Source organism: Labeo rohita, chromosome 20 (genome assembly GCF_022985175.1).
Source record: "Labeo rohita strain BAU-BD-2019 chromosome 20, IGBB_LRoh.1.0, whole genome shotgun sequence".
NCBI lineage: Eukaryota > Metazoa > Chordata > Actinopteri > Cypriniformes > Cyprinidae > Labeo > Labeo rohita.
This window is the reverse complement of record NC_066888.1, coordinates 25016738-25034889: the sequence shown is the minus strand read 5'-3', so window position 1 is coordinate 25034889 and position 18152 is coordinate 25016738. Positions and strand designations below refer to the sequence as shown.

At 35.1% G+C, this 18152-nt stretch overlaps 1 protein-coding gene across 5 annotated transcripts; it reads left to right on the top strand.

Moving 5' to 3' along the window:
• Nucleotides 1–54: 54 nt before the first annotated feature.
• Nucleotides 55–14258, top strand: dnajc5ga (DnaJ (Hsp40) homolog, subfamily C, member 5 gamma a). Of its 5 annotated transcripts, XM_051137767.1 has the most exons (7): nt 57–215; nt 3451–3584; nt 5280–5493; nt 6188–6347; nt 9750–9832; nt 11816–11854; nt 13613–14258. In XM_051137767.1, exons 2-5 carry the CDS (start codon nt 3460–3462, stop codon nt 9827–9829), a joined length of 579 nt encoding a protein of 192 aa, XP_050993724.1. In that variant the 5' UTR covers nt 57–215; nt 3451–3459; the 3' UTR covers nt 9830–9832; nt 11816–11854; nt 13613–14258. The 5 variants fall into 5 exon arrangements, with proteins under 5 accessions (XP_050993721.1, XP_050993724.1, XP_050993725.1 ...); XM_051137768.1 differs by lacking the exon at nt 9750–9832; XM_051137766.1 differs by lacking the exon at nt 11816–11854.
• The last annotated feature ends 3894 nt before the right edge of the window (nt 14259–18152 follow it).

The following is an 18152-nucleotide window of genomic DNA, read 5'->3' as shown; positions in this document are numbered from 1 at the left end:
CGCACCCACTTTCAAAGGAGTCGAACGTGTTGGAGACTCAGTTTAAAGAGTCGACTCTAATAATCAAGCGCGTCCTCAGAGCGCTGTACACTTTCAAGGGAGGACATGCGGCGATAGCAATGAGGAGCTGTACATAGGATATCTACAGAACCACTCGGCTGAGTCCTCTATGATTCAGCCACAGTTGATTATATCATATTACCACCCAGTTCAAGGTGAGTTTAAATCGACTGTGTTTAAATTTGCGACTCAAATTCTGCAGAAATCTGCTGTCGTGGCTAAGCGTGCTAATGCTAGCTGCCTAGTCAGCCGTTTGCTTCATCGATAAAAGTAATTGCGAATTATTAACGAACCCATAAACCAGACAATATCGTGTATGGATTACATACTAGGTGTTTTGTGAATGTAAATCTGTTGAAGGTTTTATACACTAAGTGGTTTTGTTGACACTAGGTGTGAATTAGCCAGTCGAGTCTTCGTGCTTTCCTTTCAGTTCTGTCCAGATTTATCAATAATCCCACATAAAGATGAATAAACTCTATGTTTACCTGTGTTAACTGAGATTTAGAGATTGTTTGTAGTTGCTCTTGTCCAGGTTAAACCAAACAGGGCATGGTTTAGCTGTAAAATTGAAGGAAAATACAGCGTCTGAAGGGTATAGTAATCTGTACTGGATTAGGATTGGATTATAGTTTCACAAGGACATACGTCCGTTACAACAGCCAACAAGTAGTGTAAATATGATGACTGTGATAATACCTCAGATGCACATCCGCGACAAGATAAAAATAAACCTTATCAATGAACACATGACGTCACAAGACGCAACCCAGATGTGTTTAGTTGCAGCGAATGGGAGTTAACGCGTGTTTTTCTTCAGGTAGTTGACAAGTGCATGAAAACTATTGATGTAGAACTGTTGTGAAAGCGAATGAAGTTGAGCAAAGGATATCACTTTCTATTTCTAATAAACAGTATTGTCCACTTCTTTTGGAACCGCTGTTTTGAGTAGTAGCATAGTTTTTGAGATATGCCATTATGTGAGTGTATTTCAAGGTTGGATAAAACACATGCCTACCTGATCTTTGAGAGGGGAGGTAATGATTTACTACTAGTACTATTTGAGTTTGACCAATCGACCATTTTTCAGGAGCCACTTTGGAGAGAATCAAGGTGGATTGAATATTAATGTCAGGCCTGCAGTGCAAAGAAATTGTGTGCAGATGAAATTCAAATAGGTCTTTATTATGTTTTGTTGTTCATGCTTCATATAAAAAAAAAATTGAGATTAAATCACCCACTGGTCAGTTATCTGAATGCTTGGCCATATTGGAGATACTCAGATGTAAACAATAGCATGGATTGCACGGTTAATGTAAGTACTGAATATGTTGTTCTGCTTAATTATGCGGTGTAAATCATATAGAGAAGGACTTAGTAAGCAGGAAAGGGCGCAATATTTTGACAACTAAAGTTAATAGGTTATAAAGATACGTACGGGCAGTATTAATTAAGATATTAGTCTTTCACCTACCTGACTGGAAATAAGAACAAACATGGAAATCCTGATTCAATTTGACCAACCACAAACACCTTTTGTTCCTCAGATAGTTTTTTTTGTTATAACTTTTGGCAGTCTATAGTACTCCAAATGTATTTCATAATCCGACCAATTAGTACAGCCCAAAACATGACAATAACTGACCGTTTTCAGCAGCAATAAATCGAGTTTCATTCATTTCAGTGGCATTGTTTGCATTCAGTGCCATCAATATGGCCGTTTAATGACGTGTCGTGAAAACACTCTATTGTAAAATATTATTACAAATTACAATAACTAATTTCTAATTGAATATATGTTAAAGTATCATTTATTTCTGTGATTTCTGTAAAGCTGAATTTTCATCAGCCTTTACTCAAGTCTTCAGTGTCACATGATCCTTCAGAAATCATTTTAATTTGCTGATTTGGTGCTTGTGGAAACCGTGATACTTTTTTTTCCATCATTCTTTGATGAATAGCAAGTTCAAAAGAATTGCATTTATTTGAAATATTATTTTTTTGGTTACATTATAAGTGTCTTTACTGCCAAATAAAAGTTATAACCTCAAAGCCACCTGTGTTTTCAAATGCCTGGCAAAATTGTGGAAATCATATTATTATATTAGCTACTTGAGCTTGGAAAGGGCTTGTTGTTTCTAACAATTTTGTGCTGCTCAGTAAACTGAGTGTTGAATTGAACTGGCATATAAAGTTCCTTCATTTAGGAGTACTGAGCCAGTTGTCATCATCTGGAAGAAAGTGACCTGTGTGATTAGTGTCGTTCTCATTAGACGTGGCACAGCCGCTAGATTCGTGTGAAATACATTGACTGTAGAGTTAAGCCAGGGATAAGCTTACAGCTTGATGAACAGAGGTTCATCTGAAGCTCATACAGCTGCAGTCTGATACGGGTGAATGTTCGGCTTTCTAGTGTGCTGCATTCTCTAATGAAGAATCTGTCTTTTGATTGTTTTAGCAGCTTGTGATACCTCTGGCTGTGTGATCATCTGTTAACTGCCTCCAACTTTTTCTCGAATGAATGATTTGAATTATTTCAAGCTTCAAAAAAAAAAAGTCATTTTGGCTTAGAGGTTTGGAACATGGAAAGATGGAATAGTGCAGCAGTAGAGTTTTTTTAATGTAAAATCTCATTATTTCTTCAATAACCATATGTAAGAATGTATAAAGAAGGTAAAAGCTGAATTTTCAGCCATGTTTAGTGTCACATGATTCTTTAGAAATCATTCTGATATGCTGATTTGCTCAAATATATATATATTTTTTTTCACGGAAGTTAAAAAAAGAACAGCATTTATTTGAAATGGAAATCTTTTGTAACATTTTAAATGTTAAAGTTTAAAGAATGTGTGCCTGTTTAAACTTGATGATAAGCATTTCACAATAGCGGTGATGTGGTTTAGCAGGGTATGTCTCATAAAGATCCACATTCTGTTGACCCTTCAGTGTTTAAACCACTTAAAATAGGCTTTCATGATCTGAGAAGGTGTCATGTGTATACAAGTGTCTAATAGCCTTTGTCAACATGGAGTTGTAATCTGTGAGATCAGCAAAACATAATCATCTTAAGCAAAGGCATTGAGAAGGGGGGAAGCTGTTGCTTTGCCCACCATTGCATCCTGTGCTAATGAACGAAACATCCTGATGGATAAGCATCTGACAACTGCGCCTGTTTTTTTTCAACATGAACACAGGATTCACCTTGGCCACACCTTGTGTTCGCACAGTGTGTTGTTAAAATAAAGCTGAGTGCTTTCCGCTTGCTTTGGCTGTGTACATTGTTCTATATGTCAATAATGTGAAGCTGAGTTCTTTAGAAAGCAGCTTCTATTGGCCACGATTTTTTAACATGCAAATGTGTAATTCTGTCTCTTTCTTCCTGTTCTCCAGCAGTAAATCATGGCAGACGCCAAGCCGCCCTCTGACAGGCCTCAGAGGAAGATGTCTACTACAGGGGACAGTTTATACAAGGTGCTGGGACTGGAGAAAGGGGCCACAGCAGAGGATATTAAAAGAGCCTACAGGTACACTCAAATATTTTTAACCTGTTTGTAAAGATTCGAGGCTGCTATCAAACTGCCAATTATTGCACTATAATCTCTAAATTTACCATTTATTTTAGCATATTAATATTTTATTCATTTTTATTCAATATTTATTCCAGTTTTATACAAGTGATTTAAAAATAATATTTACTAGTAATAAATAGAAAATGTTTCCTTTTAATTATTTTTTATTATTTTAATTTAAAATTAAACAAAAATGAATTGTAATTACATTTGGCAAAAATTGTTTACAAATATTTATTAATAAATTATTCTAATGTTTTATGTTCAGCATTGTATCATTTATTATTTCTAAATCCAAACAAAAGATGTCTCTTTACTTTAATGCGATAACTGTTTGCCTTGATTCTGACAAAACTTCTTTCATTATATGTATATAATGAGGTGATTAATCAAATTTTGATTTAGTACACTACCAGTCAAAAGTTTTTTTTTTTTGAACAGTAAGATTTTTTAATTTCTTTTTTTTTTTTTTTTTTTTTTTTTTTAAAGAAATTCTGCTCACTAAGCCATATATTTGATCCAAAATACAAAAAAAGCATTAATATTGTGAAATATTTTTACTATTTAAAATAACTGCTTTCTATTTGAATATATTTTAAAATGTAATTTATTCTTGTAATCAAAGCTAAATTTTCACCATCATTACTCCAGTCTACAGTGTCACAAGATCCTTTAGAAATCATTTCAGTATGCATATTTTGCTGTTCAAGAAACATTTTTTATTAGTATTATCAATATTCAAAACAGTGGAGCACTTTTTTTTTCAGGATTTTTTTTTGATTAATAGAAATATCCAGAGATCAGCATTTATCTGAAATAAAAAGCTTTTGTAACATTATACACTATACCATTCAAAAGCGTGGAGTCAGTATAATTACTATTTTATTTATTTATTTATTTTGGAAAAGAAATTATAGAAATTAATACTTTTATTTAGCAAGGCTGCTTTAAATTGATCAAAAGTGATATTAAAGACATTAATGATGTTACGGAAGATTTCTATTTCAGATAAATTCTGTTCTTCTGAACTTTCCATTCATCAAATAAACCTGAAAAAATCTACTCAGCTGTTTTCAACATAATAATAATAATAATAATAATAATAATCATAATAATAATAAATGCTTTTTGAGCAGAATATTAGAATGATTTCTGATGGATCATGTGACTGGAGTAATGATGCTAAAAATTCAGCTTTGAAATCACAGGAATAAATTACATTTTATTTGACTTTATTTTACAATTTATTTTATTTTAAAACATATTCAAATAGAAAACCTTTATTTTTAATAGTAAAAATATTTCACAATTTTGCTGTTTTTGCTGTACTTTGAATGAAATAAATGCAGCCTTGGTGAGCAGAAGAGACTTTAAAAAAAAACATTAAAAAAAAAGATCTTGCTTTTCAAAAACTTTTGACTGGTAGTGTATACCATAGTTCTGCAAAATACAAAAATTAAAAACAAAAGAAAAGTGTATTGTTTTTTTCCTTCCAATTTTTATGTATTTTGCATACACATGATATACAAAATCAAAATTTGATTAATTGTTTCATTCATCATTTCAACAGTTGTATGTTCTGCAAAAATTGTTTCTGCAAGAGATTCTGGACTCACAAAGTTTTTTTTTTTTTTTTTTTTTTTTTTACAGAAAACTGGCTCTGAAATACCATCCAGACAAGAATCCAGACAACCCTGAAGCTGCCGAAAAGTTCAAAGAAATCAACAATGCCAACTCAATCCTCACTGATGAGACCAAGCGCAAGATCTACGATGAGTATGGTTCAATGGGGCTCTACGTGTCCGAGCAGTTCGGAGAAGAGAGTGTCAAATACTACTTCCTCATGTCAAAGTGGTGGTTCAAGGTGAGAGCTTGTTTACCTATAAACAGCTTTTTCATACATCAGTAAATAAAGGGTCTATGTTACCGATTGTCTTTACTGTAAACTCAGTGTGCTGGCCTAAAGTGACTTTCTGAAATTGTTTACTTACACTCAGATGCCATTTTCTTTTTTGAAAATCTGTTTTCTAAAAGAAAATTTGTGAAATATTATTGGAACGATGATGATCAAAAATAAACAACGTTTAGCACTGTCAGTACTTGGCGGAGCAGAATGATTGGAAATTGGAATCTGCTCCCATAATCTGAACAGAACGGACATTACTTAGAAAGCTTTGTTCTCTTTGAGATGCTACATTCTGAATTAACTTTATAGATGATGAGTTTTGATCCACATGTGATAATTTTCTCTAATAGTCTCAATGCGGAAAGCAAGACAGCTGAGCCTGATTAAAATGCACCAGCCTGTTTTGATCTACAAAGCTATAAATAAACGCTGATGTGCTTTGTTTTTTGCCAATCATTTCCCTTGTGTTTCTTCTTAGGAGCTTTCAAAAAGCTCCTTAAACTTCCTAGCATGACAAATATAGTGACTGACCAACTAGAACTGACTTGTAGCTGGTTGCAGCATCTTGCAAACTTCTCCCATCACTGTGGCATTAAACATGTTCCTTTCCAAGAGAGATGTCTCTGATCTGAGGTCTGTGTCTTTGTTCCAGGCTATGGTCATGTGCTGTGCCGTTTCCTCCTGTTGCTGCTGCTGTTGCTGCTGCTGTTTCTGCTGTGGAAAGTGCAAACCACCAGAGGAGGATGAGAACTACCAGTATGTGGACCCAGAAGACCTGGAGGCCCAGATCAAAGCAGAGCAGGATGGAGGAGGTGAGCCTAGAGTTGGTTGGAAGGGGACGTATGTGTTTTGGTCTGACTCTGGTAACCATCTTTTTTTGATAGTTGAATTGTTCAAATGACTTAGAATTCAGGAATTACCAGTTTAAATCACTCTGATAAATACTTTACTGAATGAACTCAATGAACCTGTCAGTACTTTGTGTTTATACAGTTGAGGTCAAAAGTTTGCAATCCTCCTTTCAGAAACATTAAACGTTAATTATTGTACCAAAATAAGAGGGATCATACAAAATGCATGTTATTTATTTGGTACTGACCTAAATAAGACATTTCCTGTAAAAGAGGTTTACATATAGTCCACAAGAGAAAATAATTGTTGAATTTATAAAATGACCCAGCTCAAAAGTTTACATCCCCTTGATTCTTAATACTGTGTTGATACCTAAATGATGCACAGCTGTGTTTTTTGTTTAGTGATAGTTGTTCATGAGTCCCTTGTTTGTCCTGAACAGTTAAACTGCCTGCTGTTCATCAGGAAAATCCTTCAGTTCCCACAAATTCTTAGATTTTTCCAGCATTTTTGTGTATTTGAACCCTTTCCAACAATCACTGTATGATTTTGAGATCCATCTTTTCAGGGGAGGGCAACTGAGGGACTCGTATGCAACTATTACAGAAGGTTCAAATGCTCTCTGATGCGCCAGAAGGGAAAAAACATGCATTAAAAGCCAGGGGTGAAAACCTTTGAACAGAATGAAGATGTGTACATTTTTTCTTATTTAGCCTAAATATCATATTTTTTCATTTAGTACTGCCCTTCAGAATCTACAGAAGATAGTTGCATGTTTCCAAGAAGACTAAATAAGTTACATTTACCTTGATCTTCAAATTCAAAAAGTTTTAACCCCCCAGCTTTTAATGCATTATGTTTCCTTCTGGAGCATCAGTGAGTGTTTGAACCTTCTGTAATAGTTGCATATGAATCCCTCAGTTGTCCTCCGTGTGAAAAGATGGATTTCCAAATCATACATTCATTGTTGGAAAGGGTTCAAATACACAAAAATGCTGAAAAATCAAAGAATTTGTGGGAACACCATGCAGTTGAACTGTTCAGGACAATCAAGGGACTCATTAACAACTATCACTAAACGAAAAAACACAGCTGTGGATCATTCCGGTAACGACACATTAAACTTCTGAACAGTCATTTTAATAAATTTAACTATTATTTTCTCTTGTGGACTACATGTAAACATCTTCTGTGTGAAATATCTTACTCAGGTCAGTACTAAATAAAAAATAACATGCATGTTGTATGATCCCTCTTATTTTGGTCAAATAATTAACATTTTTAATGATTCTGAAAGGGGGACGCAAACTCTTGACCTCAGCTGTATTTATGTACACTACCGTTCAAGTTTTTTTGTTTGTTTGTTTTTGTTTTGTTTTTTGAAAGAAAGTCCCATAATTGAAAGTAATAACTTGCATTTATGTAGTAAAATATGCACTGAATTGATTTATTGATATCTATCACTGCTGTCTATATAATGTCTCTCTACAAGGGAAGACTAGCTAGGCTTTGCTAAAAACAATGCTGAAGCCTCAGCCACGGTTGAGGAGGTGTCTGATAATCTCTGCTGTCTCAGTAGAGCCACGTGATGTTGCTCAGGTGGCATGAACAGCAGGAACAAATTTAACAGATCAAGCAAAAACACACAACATGCAGCTATTTATAACTCTGATTTTGTATATATAAATGTCAGTGCTTTTGTTGGGGTGCTCTCTGGGATTGTTTATTTATTATAATTGCTCAGACTTACGTTAGAGATTTCAGCATAAGAATTTAAAAAATCAAGTTGTGATGGTAAAAAATGTGCTCATAAATGTTCTCTTACTTTCTAGTCCTTTAAATGTGAGAGAAATATCACTGAGGATGTTGCATAGTCTAGAAGATGATGGATTGCCTTAGATCATATCAAATTGAATAGTCAGAATCACCCATCAACTTCCAATGTTGCACAGCATTTTATATTAATAGTCCAGATCTGTATTCTGGTCTAATCTAGTGTTTGAAATGACTTGAAGGTGCATGCAGTTTATCTTCACGTTTAATACTGAAATGAATGAAGTGTCAGATGAGACGGGACACATTTCACTTGTCTGTCCTTGGTCGTTTCCCTGATAGACATTTTGAGCGTTCAGGAGATGTATGTATCAGTCATCTAGGACGTTGGGTATTGAGCACCTCTTGTCTTCCTGATGCTAATATAGCTTTTATATTATTTATGGAGTGCAGGCAGAAAGTGTTTGGTCAATTACGTTGTGTCTAAATTTAGCACTGGCAAATGTATGACAGTCAAGCTGAGTAGACAAGAGATACTGGCACGTTACAGGTTTTGAGCCTGTATAATTCACAAAAGTTTTTGTGTTTAGAGTTTTATGTACATATCCTGTTGTTCTAAATAAATTAGTTTACTCCAGAATTACAATTTCCTGATAATTTACTCACCCCATGTCATCCAAGATGTTCATTTCTCTCTTTCTTTAGTCGAAAAGAAATTAAGGTTTGTGAGGTAAACATTCCAGGATTTTTCTCCGTATAGTGGACTTCAATGTGATGAAAAGGTCCAAATTGCAGTTTCAGTGCCTCTTCAAAAGGCTCTGCACAATCCCAGCTGGGAAATAAGAGTCTTATTTAATAAGAGCCAAACAATTGGTCATTTTTCTGGAAACAAAACAAACAAAAAAAAAAATTCAACCACAAATGCTCATCTTGCACTAGCTTGACTTTACACATTACGTAGTCTCATTGGAAAGGTCACATGTGATGTAGGCAAAAGTACCGACCTAGTGTTTACGAAGCGAACGTGCAAAGACAAACACTCTTTACTAGAACTAACCAAGCGTGACCTTTCCAAAGTTGTAGACGCACATTGCAACGCTAGTGAAAGACGAGCATTTGGGGTTAAAAAGTATGCAATTTTTTTTAATTTTTAATGACAAATCGTTTTGCTACATAAGACCCTTATACCTCAGCTGGGATTGTGTAGAGCCCTTTGAAACTGCGTTGAAACTGCAATTTGGACCTTCAACCCCCCTGATCCCCATTGAAGTCCACTATATGGAGAAAAATCCTGCAGTGTTTCCTCAAAAACTTAATTTCTTTTCTACTGAAGAAAGAAACACATAAATTTGGATGACATGGGGGTGACTAAAATATGAGCAATTTTTAATTCTGGAGTGAAGTAATCCTTTAAAAATGCCTACTTAAGTATTTAAAAGTGATTTCTTTTATATTTATGAATATATTACAAAAGCTCAATTTTAAGGATATAAAGATTGGGTCATCCTAACAACTGGGATGAATACATTACAATGAAACCCTTCATGTGACCTGTAATTTAAGATAATGGTTTCCTTTTTACTCGACAGGTGAAACAATAATTATTGTCCAGCCTGTACCTAGTCCTGGTCTAGAAATCTGCAGTGAAACTATACCGGATTCAAAATGACTTGTAAGACTCTGAATGTTCATTGACAGCATGAGTCACTCCATTGTGATTGTCTACATACACAACCTTGTGTTTGTCCGTGATTCACAGCACTGTCTTTCACTAACATTTGGATTAATGCACAGCATTTGCTATTTGTGTTTGCTCTAATGAAGACTTTGAGGTAGTCATTGGACCTGGTTTTCAGACCTTTAATATGACCCAGCCTCTTGGTAACCTCACTGAGGCTTAAGTCTCATTAAATTGACCAAATGTTTTCCTTATTAAGCAACTTGATGCACTGAAAGACTATGCATTGAACTGAAAACCAAAGCCAGTGACCTGCATTACAGATCTTGAGATCTCGAGTTGTGTTTGCTTTACTAGGCCCATGCATGAACCTAATGCTTTGCATGTGCGTGCTGTGGATATCCTTGTTTTGCATGTTGTCAGGCCAAGCCTTTTTCTGCCAAGTACTTTGAGCCTCCTGTAGGTTTGGAGTTTATTGACCAGGAGGTGGAAGGACACCATCTGACCCTTTAGTTTATGATAGAGCCAAAACACACAGCTGAGAAATGAATGACTGTATATGTAATATATCAGTAATAATAACAGAATAATTGTCAAAAAATATTTGTTATTAATAATATGATTATAAAAAGTGGCTTTAGAAATATAAATATTATTATCCAGCCATATTAGAGGATGTTAGAAGGCCAGTGAGGGTGAGTCAGCAGGAAAAGGGATTTCTGTTGAGAAGGTTGCATCAGGATGAAGCAAAGCTGTCAAAGCAGGTGGATCTCATCGATAGAAACGCAATCAGCATGAGCCGTCTCGTACAGATGCACTGCTGGCCTGTCACACGGCCATCTGTTCAGCAGTCAATTTCATCTCACCTCACACTTCTGTTTTACCATCCCACTACTGTTTTATGTCACAATTTTTCTTTTGCCTCTCTGTTTAAACAAGGAATATATAAAAAAAAATTTTTTTGTGTGTATAGCTAGGATATACAGTTGAGGTCAAAAGTTCACATACACCTTGCAGAATCTGCTAAATGTTAATTATTTTACCAAAATAAGAGGCATCATACAAAATGCATGCATTTTTATTTAGTACAGACCTAAATAAGATATTTCACATAAAAGATGTTTACATGTAGTCCACAGAGAAAATAATAGTTGAATTTATAAAAATTACCCCGTTCAAACGTTTACATATACTTGATTCTTAATACTGTGTTGTTACCTGAATGATGCACAGCTGTTTTTCTTTTTGTTTTGTTTTTTGTTTTTTGTTTAGTTATTAGGAAAAATTATGCATTAAGAGCCAAGGGTGTACAATTTTGAACATGAAGATGTGCATTTTTCTTATTTTGCCTAAATATCTATAAGCTACAAAGGTACTTGCATGTTTCACAGGAGAGAAAATAAGTTAAATTTACCCTGATCTTCAAATTCAAAAAGTATTCACCCCCCAGCTCTTAATGCATTGTGTTTCCTTCTGAAGCATCAGTGAGCGTTTAAACCTTCTGTAATAGTTGCATATGAATCCAAAGATGGATCTCAAATCATAGTCATTGTTGGAAAGGGTTCAAATACACAAAAATGCAGAAAAAAAAATGCTGAAGAACAGCAGGCAGTTTAACTGTTCAAAACAAACAAGGGACTTGTGAACAACTATCACTAAACAAAAAAAAAAAAATTCTGTGGATCATTAAGGTATCGATACAGTGTAGTGTATGTAAACTTTTAAATGGGGTCATTTTATAATAATTTAACTCTTATTTTCTCTTGTGGACTATATTTAAACATATTTTACACGCATATATTAAAACACGCATTTTGTATGATCCCTTTTATTGTGGTAAAATAATTAATATTCTGCAATGTTTATATAAACTTTTGAATCCAACTATATATATCAAAAGTTAATAAGAGGTAATATAATTAATAAATTAAGAAATCCTCTTTTTATTCTTTGCTACACCTGGATGCTGTCCGTTAGTGGGGCGGTGATTGGGAAGAGCTGCATCAGGGAAGGGAGGTATGTTTCTTAGAGCAGAGCTGTGACCACCTCAGGCCATATTCCCAGGAAACAACATCTGATCTGCTTCACTATAGAGAACAGTGTAGGCCTAGTGTGCATATTTCCTGCTAGGACATCCCATATATCCCTCATACCATAAAACCTACTGGTAATGTGTCTCCAGTAACCTTTGGCTATCTAATCCTCAAAAGTAATGGCTTCATGCAAACCTTAGGCAAAGACTATGCGTTTATCTGCATGAACGCATGCTGCACGTAATTTACTTTAACTTGTACCGGTAGACCGATATGTTGGCTGATATTTTGGCCATTTTAAGTTTGTTGTTCACTTGGATATTGAACAGAAGTGGAAGTTCTCTCTTGTGATTTTAAAAATGACCAACAATCATGCCAATAGATAATGCAAATTTTCTTTTCTTGTTTATAATATTCAAGTATAAAAAAATATATAAATATACAGTGGTGGCCAAAATTATTAGAACACTAGTATTTTCACTGGCTAAAAATGGTTTTAAGTCAGTTATTTCTATCTTTTTCTGTAGTGTGTCAGTAGAAGATATCAGTTTACATTTCCAAACATTCATTTTGCCTTTAATTGTAATAATCCAATGAGATTTTGGTTTGCACAAGTAATCTGACAACAACCAGTGCTTCACACAGAGATCTGATCTCATCATCATCCAGTCTGTCTGGAATGATATGGAGAACCAGAACAAACTGTGAAAACATCTCCAAGATTCTTCAAGAAACCTACCTGCAAAGCTACAGTACTGTTAAAAGTTTAAGGCACATAAAATGAGGATACTGTCAAAAATAGTTATCATAAATATATTTTCTTATCCCAATATATCACTTTGTTTACAGTATCGCAGTGTATCGCAATATATTGTATCGCAACCCCTGTATTGTGATACATATCGTATCGCCAGATTCTTGGCAATACACAGCCCTACTTGAAACCATTTTTTAGCTGGTGAAAATGCTAGTGTTCTAATCATTTTGGCCACCACTGTATATAGCTACTTACTTTTAAAAATAATATATATTACTTTTTATATATTTACTATAATTATATTTATTATAATTAAATTATATGATAATATCTATATTTTATCGACTACTCTGATCTTGATATTGTCCAAAACCCGTATTGGTCGAGCACTGCTTTGTAGTTTTGCTAAAGTATTTGAAGGGTTAGTTCACCCAAAAATACAATTCTGTCATTAATTACTCACCCTCACGTCGTTCCAAACCCGTAAGGCCTTCGTTCATCTTCGGAACACAACGAAGATATATTTGATGACATCCAAGAGCTTTCTGACCCTGTATAGACAGCAATACAACTATAACATTCAGGGTGGTTCAGTGGTTCAATCGTAATTTTATGAAGCTACGAGAATACTTTTTGACACGGAAGAGAAGAAACTGTTGAATAAAGTCATTATTTTTGTTTCCGTTGCACACAAAAATATTCTTGTAGCATTGATGTCACATGGACTATTTTAATAATGTCCTTACTACCTTTCTGGGCTTTAAACTTTTCTATGCAGGGTCAGAAAGCTCTTTGATTTCATTTAAAATATCTTGATTTGTATTCCGAAGATGAACAAAGGTCTTACAGGTTTGCAGCAACAAAACGGTGAGTAATTTAATGACAAAATTTTCATTTTTGGGTGAAATATACCTTTTAAAGGCGTGATATTCAGATCTTAATCCTGTCCCTTTATTTACTTATTTTATTTTATTTTTTTTGTAGACTCAAATGTCCCTATTTTGATCCAGCCCAGTTCCACCGTCAACACCTCAGAGTCCATGCATTTCGCAGCCAGCCAGTCCACGTACAACACCCAGAAATGAGCCACCTGCCCGGTCCTGGTCCCGGTCATTACAGAGGGGGTCCTGCTGATGGACTCTAAGTGCCCCTGATGTAGTGTGCTGACCGCAGGGCATCTCGGCACCAGGACTAAACTGTGCCACTGCGCCATACCCTGACTCTGACCCACTGGAAACGAGTGGCATTTTGCCAAAAGACAAGGAAGCCTCTGCCAATCTCACTTCATCCGTGTCTCCATTGGTGTGTATGTCTGTCTGTTTGTATACATCTACGCATTCGTTTCAAAATAATATAGCTACGAGACTGGTGCTGTTGGTGGGCAGTGCTCCAGGTGGGAAGTGGGTCTTACATTTGGGGTGTTTCTTTTTGGTTCTGGCTATTTATTTAATTTTTAAACTTTTTTTTTTTTATGTGTACGAAGCATGGACGTGAGTGGAATGATCATGTGAGTGCATGCAAAGCAATAACAGCATGCCACTAATATACAGCATAGGAACATGTGCTAAAACCCCTCCCACTTATCTTCATCCAAATATGGAGCCGCCACATGGCACTTTTAGTTTGCTTCTTTAGACAGCAGTGTTTTCCGTTCTCAAGTTTGCAGTCATCTGTTACATTTGCATTATATTGCACGATCGAATTGGTCAAGCGTACGCAAATGACATAGACTTTTTCTGACCAAAGCCAAGGCACAGACCTCAAATGACAGCTGACGTGCCGTGTGCAATGGTCGTACGTTTCCCTAAAATCAGAACACTTGAATATGCTGGTGAAAGTTGTTTTTTCTATGCACTTTTTTCCACTACCTTCATAGGAGGCTTCTAATGCAAATCTAACGGCTTCAGCCCTTACAGCTACTTCTCTCGAAGCGAGAATATCTGTAAATGTGGAGTTTTAATTTGTTTAAAGGGGCTGAAATGGGATCAACCCTATTTTTGGTGAACGCTATGCCAAATCATCAAGCAAATGCTTTCTTTGTGCTCTTAGGACATATGATGACAAAGCGCAAATATTTTTAATGATCTTATTTATTTTTAATATATCAGAATCGAGATTAATGTGTATGACATGTTCTGAGTGAAACGATGCACTGTGTAAACTTGATTTCAAAATTTGGATCTTGCAAGAGCCTCATGATTTCAGCAATAAGGAAATGCCCGTCGTGTTAAATGTGAAGGACTCGACATAGTCAGGTTACTGTTAGAAACATTACATTAGAGTCGGTCATTAGATGCCAAATGTTTTCCCTGTGAATTGTTGTTCTGAATGCAATAGTATATACTTTTGTTTCAGTGTGCAAATAGAAATGTAAAAATTTCAAGTAGTGTATGGTCATCTGTCTGTTTTGGGGGGCATTTTCTTATAGCCAAGTTGTTTTCTTTTAGTCCGTTAAAAACTGGAAAACTGCTTTCAGAGAATAAACTTGCCAAAAGAAAAAAGAAGGTGGCAGACATTCATTAGAACGCATTGGGGTATGATCTGCTTCCAAACCAACTGTTACTTTATTTCAGAATATTTTTCTGGTACGTTTCTGTGCTCACTGAATGACTTAATTTCAATGCACACAGCCCATTTCTGCAGTCAACTTTTTTGGCACCTGTTTGTGGTGCAAATGATAATTATGATTTTAAAGCATTTGAGAGGCCATTTTTGGCCTCTTCACCGGTGCACATATTGAGTTTTATGTTGCTGTGTGTAATAACCTGTTTGATGAGGGGGGAAAAGCCAAGTCTGGCCAAAAAACGAGCTATGAACCACAGCGCTACATTGCTACTTTCCTCCTGTTTTTATTCAACATGGTTCGTAATGCATCACATATTTCATTGTCTGTTTATATTATTGAATCTGAATTAAATAAATGGGGATTTGTAAAAATTTGCATTTGAGTGATTCTTATTGTTTACTTCTATTGCATGAATATTATATTTTCATTTAATTAGGACTATTTGTGTTCGAAAATGAATGGTAGCTCAGCCCTGCTATCGTTAACCTCACACTCCAGCTTCCTGTGCTATAGTTGTACCCATAAGCTTGTAATCAGCTTAGTGTACAACTCCATATGCTCATTAACAGTCTTGTCAACATAGTTAATAGGAAGTGTGCAGTCAGATTTAACCATGGTGATGGTCATGTGGAAAAGTGTGATTTCGGTGTGTGACGACATGACAGCTGCAGTCTAATTTTAATGCTTTGCCAGAAGTGGGTCAAAAATTGTTTGGCAAATATCCTGAATGTTCGAAGGAAGGTCTGCTTTTTTAAGCAACAAAGTGTAAGAGCTTGTGCTAATTTGTGAATACAGTCTGCATGCAACTCCGTTATCAAATTCTATATTCACAATATAGCATGACCTGGAGTGTGCTTTTTCTTCCCATAATAGTGGGCACGACCATTTGTAAATTTTATGGGTCTGGCTTCCGGTCTCATCCGGGTCCAGCTATTTTTATCTGTACAAAACAGCTTGTTTTGCTGCTTAATATTGCAAATTGATGTCTTACCATATTATTTTAATGTATTATCATAAGTATGAGCACACTGCTTTGTAGTGCAGTTTTACCATTTACTGCACAATGTTATTCTTCTCGTTATTTCCCTATAGCGGAAACTGTATGTCTCACCCATTTGCTTGCTTCTCCATTGAAAAAAAACGATGGGTAAGCCATAATAACAATATTTAAGGGATAGTTAACAACCCCCTAAAAAGTATTGTTTACTCATCTTCTTTTAATTCCAAACCTTCATACATTTTCTCTCTTCTGTGGAACACAAAAGAAGACAATTTTAGGTTGCAAACATTCTTCAAAAAAATTCTTTTTTTTTTTTTATGCAGATCAGCATCCAGGACATGAACTGTGATGTTTTTAATATTAAAAATTGTTAGTCTAATATATAGTTATATCAATAGTTACATGTGTGTATATATAGTCACTGTAAACAGTGATAAGGTTTTTAGTGGGAGAAGCTTATCTGGTGGCAGAAAATGAGTTTTCAAGTAGCGGTCTATGTCATGGCATAAAAGGTAAATTTGAGATTAAAAAAGTAAATGAGATTGTATTTTGAAATTTTGATTTTATTCTTGCTGATAATCATGAGTTCATATCCCACGCTTCTGGAGTTTTTTCCTCAGAACTGACAAACTTTCTATTGTTAAATTGAGTTATAAAGTCCGAACTAGGAGATGATAACTTGTTTTGTGAGGAAAAAGTCTGAATTGTGAGATAAACAAGGTAAACGTTATGTAATATGTTACAGGTTTACATAGTATTTCATGCTGGAACTGTAGGGCTAATGTAATATCTCCCCTATGAACTGCATATGTGAATATTATGTAGACAAATTGTTTAAATCAAATTTATGCTTTATAAGCAGTGTTGGGCATGTTACTTTAAAAAAGTAATTAGTTATAGTTACTTGTTACTTCTTACAAATAGTAACTGAGTTACATCATCATAAAAGTAGCTAATTACCAGGGAAAGTAACTACTGTATTACTTTTATATCATGTTATTGGGGTCACCTCAACCTGCAGACGTGGAAAAACATCACGTGGCAACAGCCCTCTAGGGTGTGGTCTGTCTTGTTTTTTCTGGATGACTAAAAACTAAAAATACTCTGTCATTTTTAATCGTACAGATAAGAATAAGGTATCGTTTGAAACTGCAAAGGGTCTGTTATAGTCTATAATAACAACAAAACAATGTACTTTTGTAAAATAAAGTAAATAAATGGGGTGCAAATGTCTACTTTTAAATGAAGTAAGTCATGTTGAAAACAAATATTCTCCGATAAAGTAATCCATATGATACCAATGCGAGCTCCAGTTTTTCCCATCTAAACACGTTATCTCTAATGTAATCAAACCCGGCTCCGCTTTTCAAATGTCAAACATCCACATGAGACGTGCGGACATGTAGATAAACGTGAACATTAATTAAGTTCATCTACTTTTTGTTTGTGGAAGAAGACACGCTGAGAGGAACAAGCCAGAATTTACATCAGAAGAAGAATGCAATGCAATGCGATGAGCAGTTTTGCAGGTCCTATGGCTAAGAGAGAGCCTGCTCGGATGAAAACCGCTTCAGTGAGCTCAATTATAGTAACGCCGCATTTTATTGTCAGTACGGGAACAGCATTTTAATGGGGGAGTAAACTTATGAACGAGACTTCCGGTTCATTAGCCGCTATAGGGAAATAATGAGAAGAAGAACAATGTGCAGTAAACAGTAAAACTGTTTGAACTACAAACCAGTGTATTCATAATTAAGATAATACATTAAAAGAATATGGTAAGACACATCAATTTGCAGTATCAAGCAGCAAAACAAGCTGTTTTTGTACAGCTAAAAATAGCTGAACCAGAAGTCAGACCCATAAAATGTTCAAATGGACGTGCAAAAATAAGGTTGATACAAGACAGTTAACCCTAGAACAATTTAGATAAACTCATTAACTACACAAAAACTTGT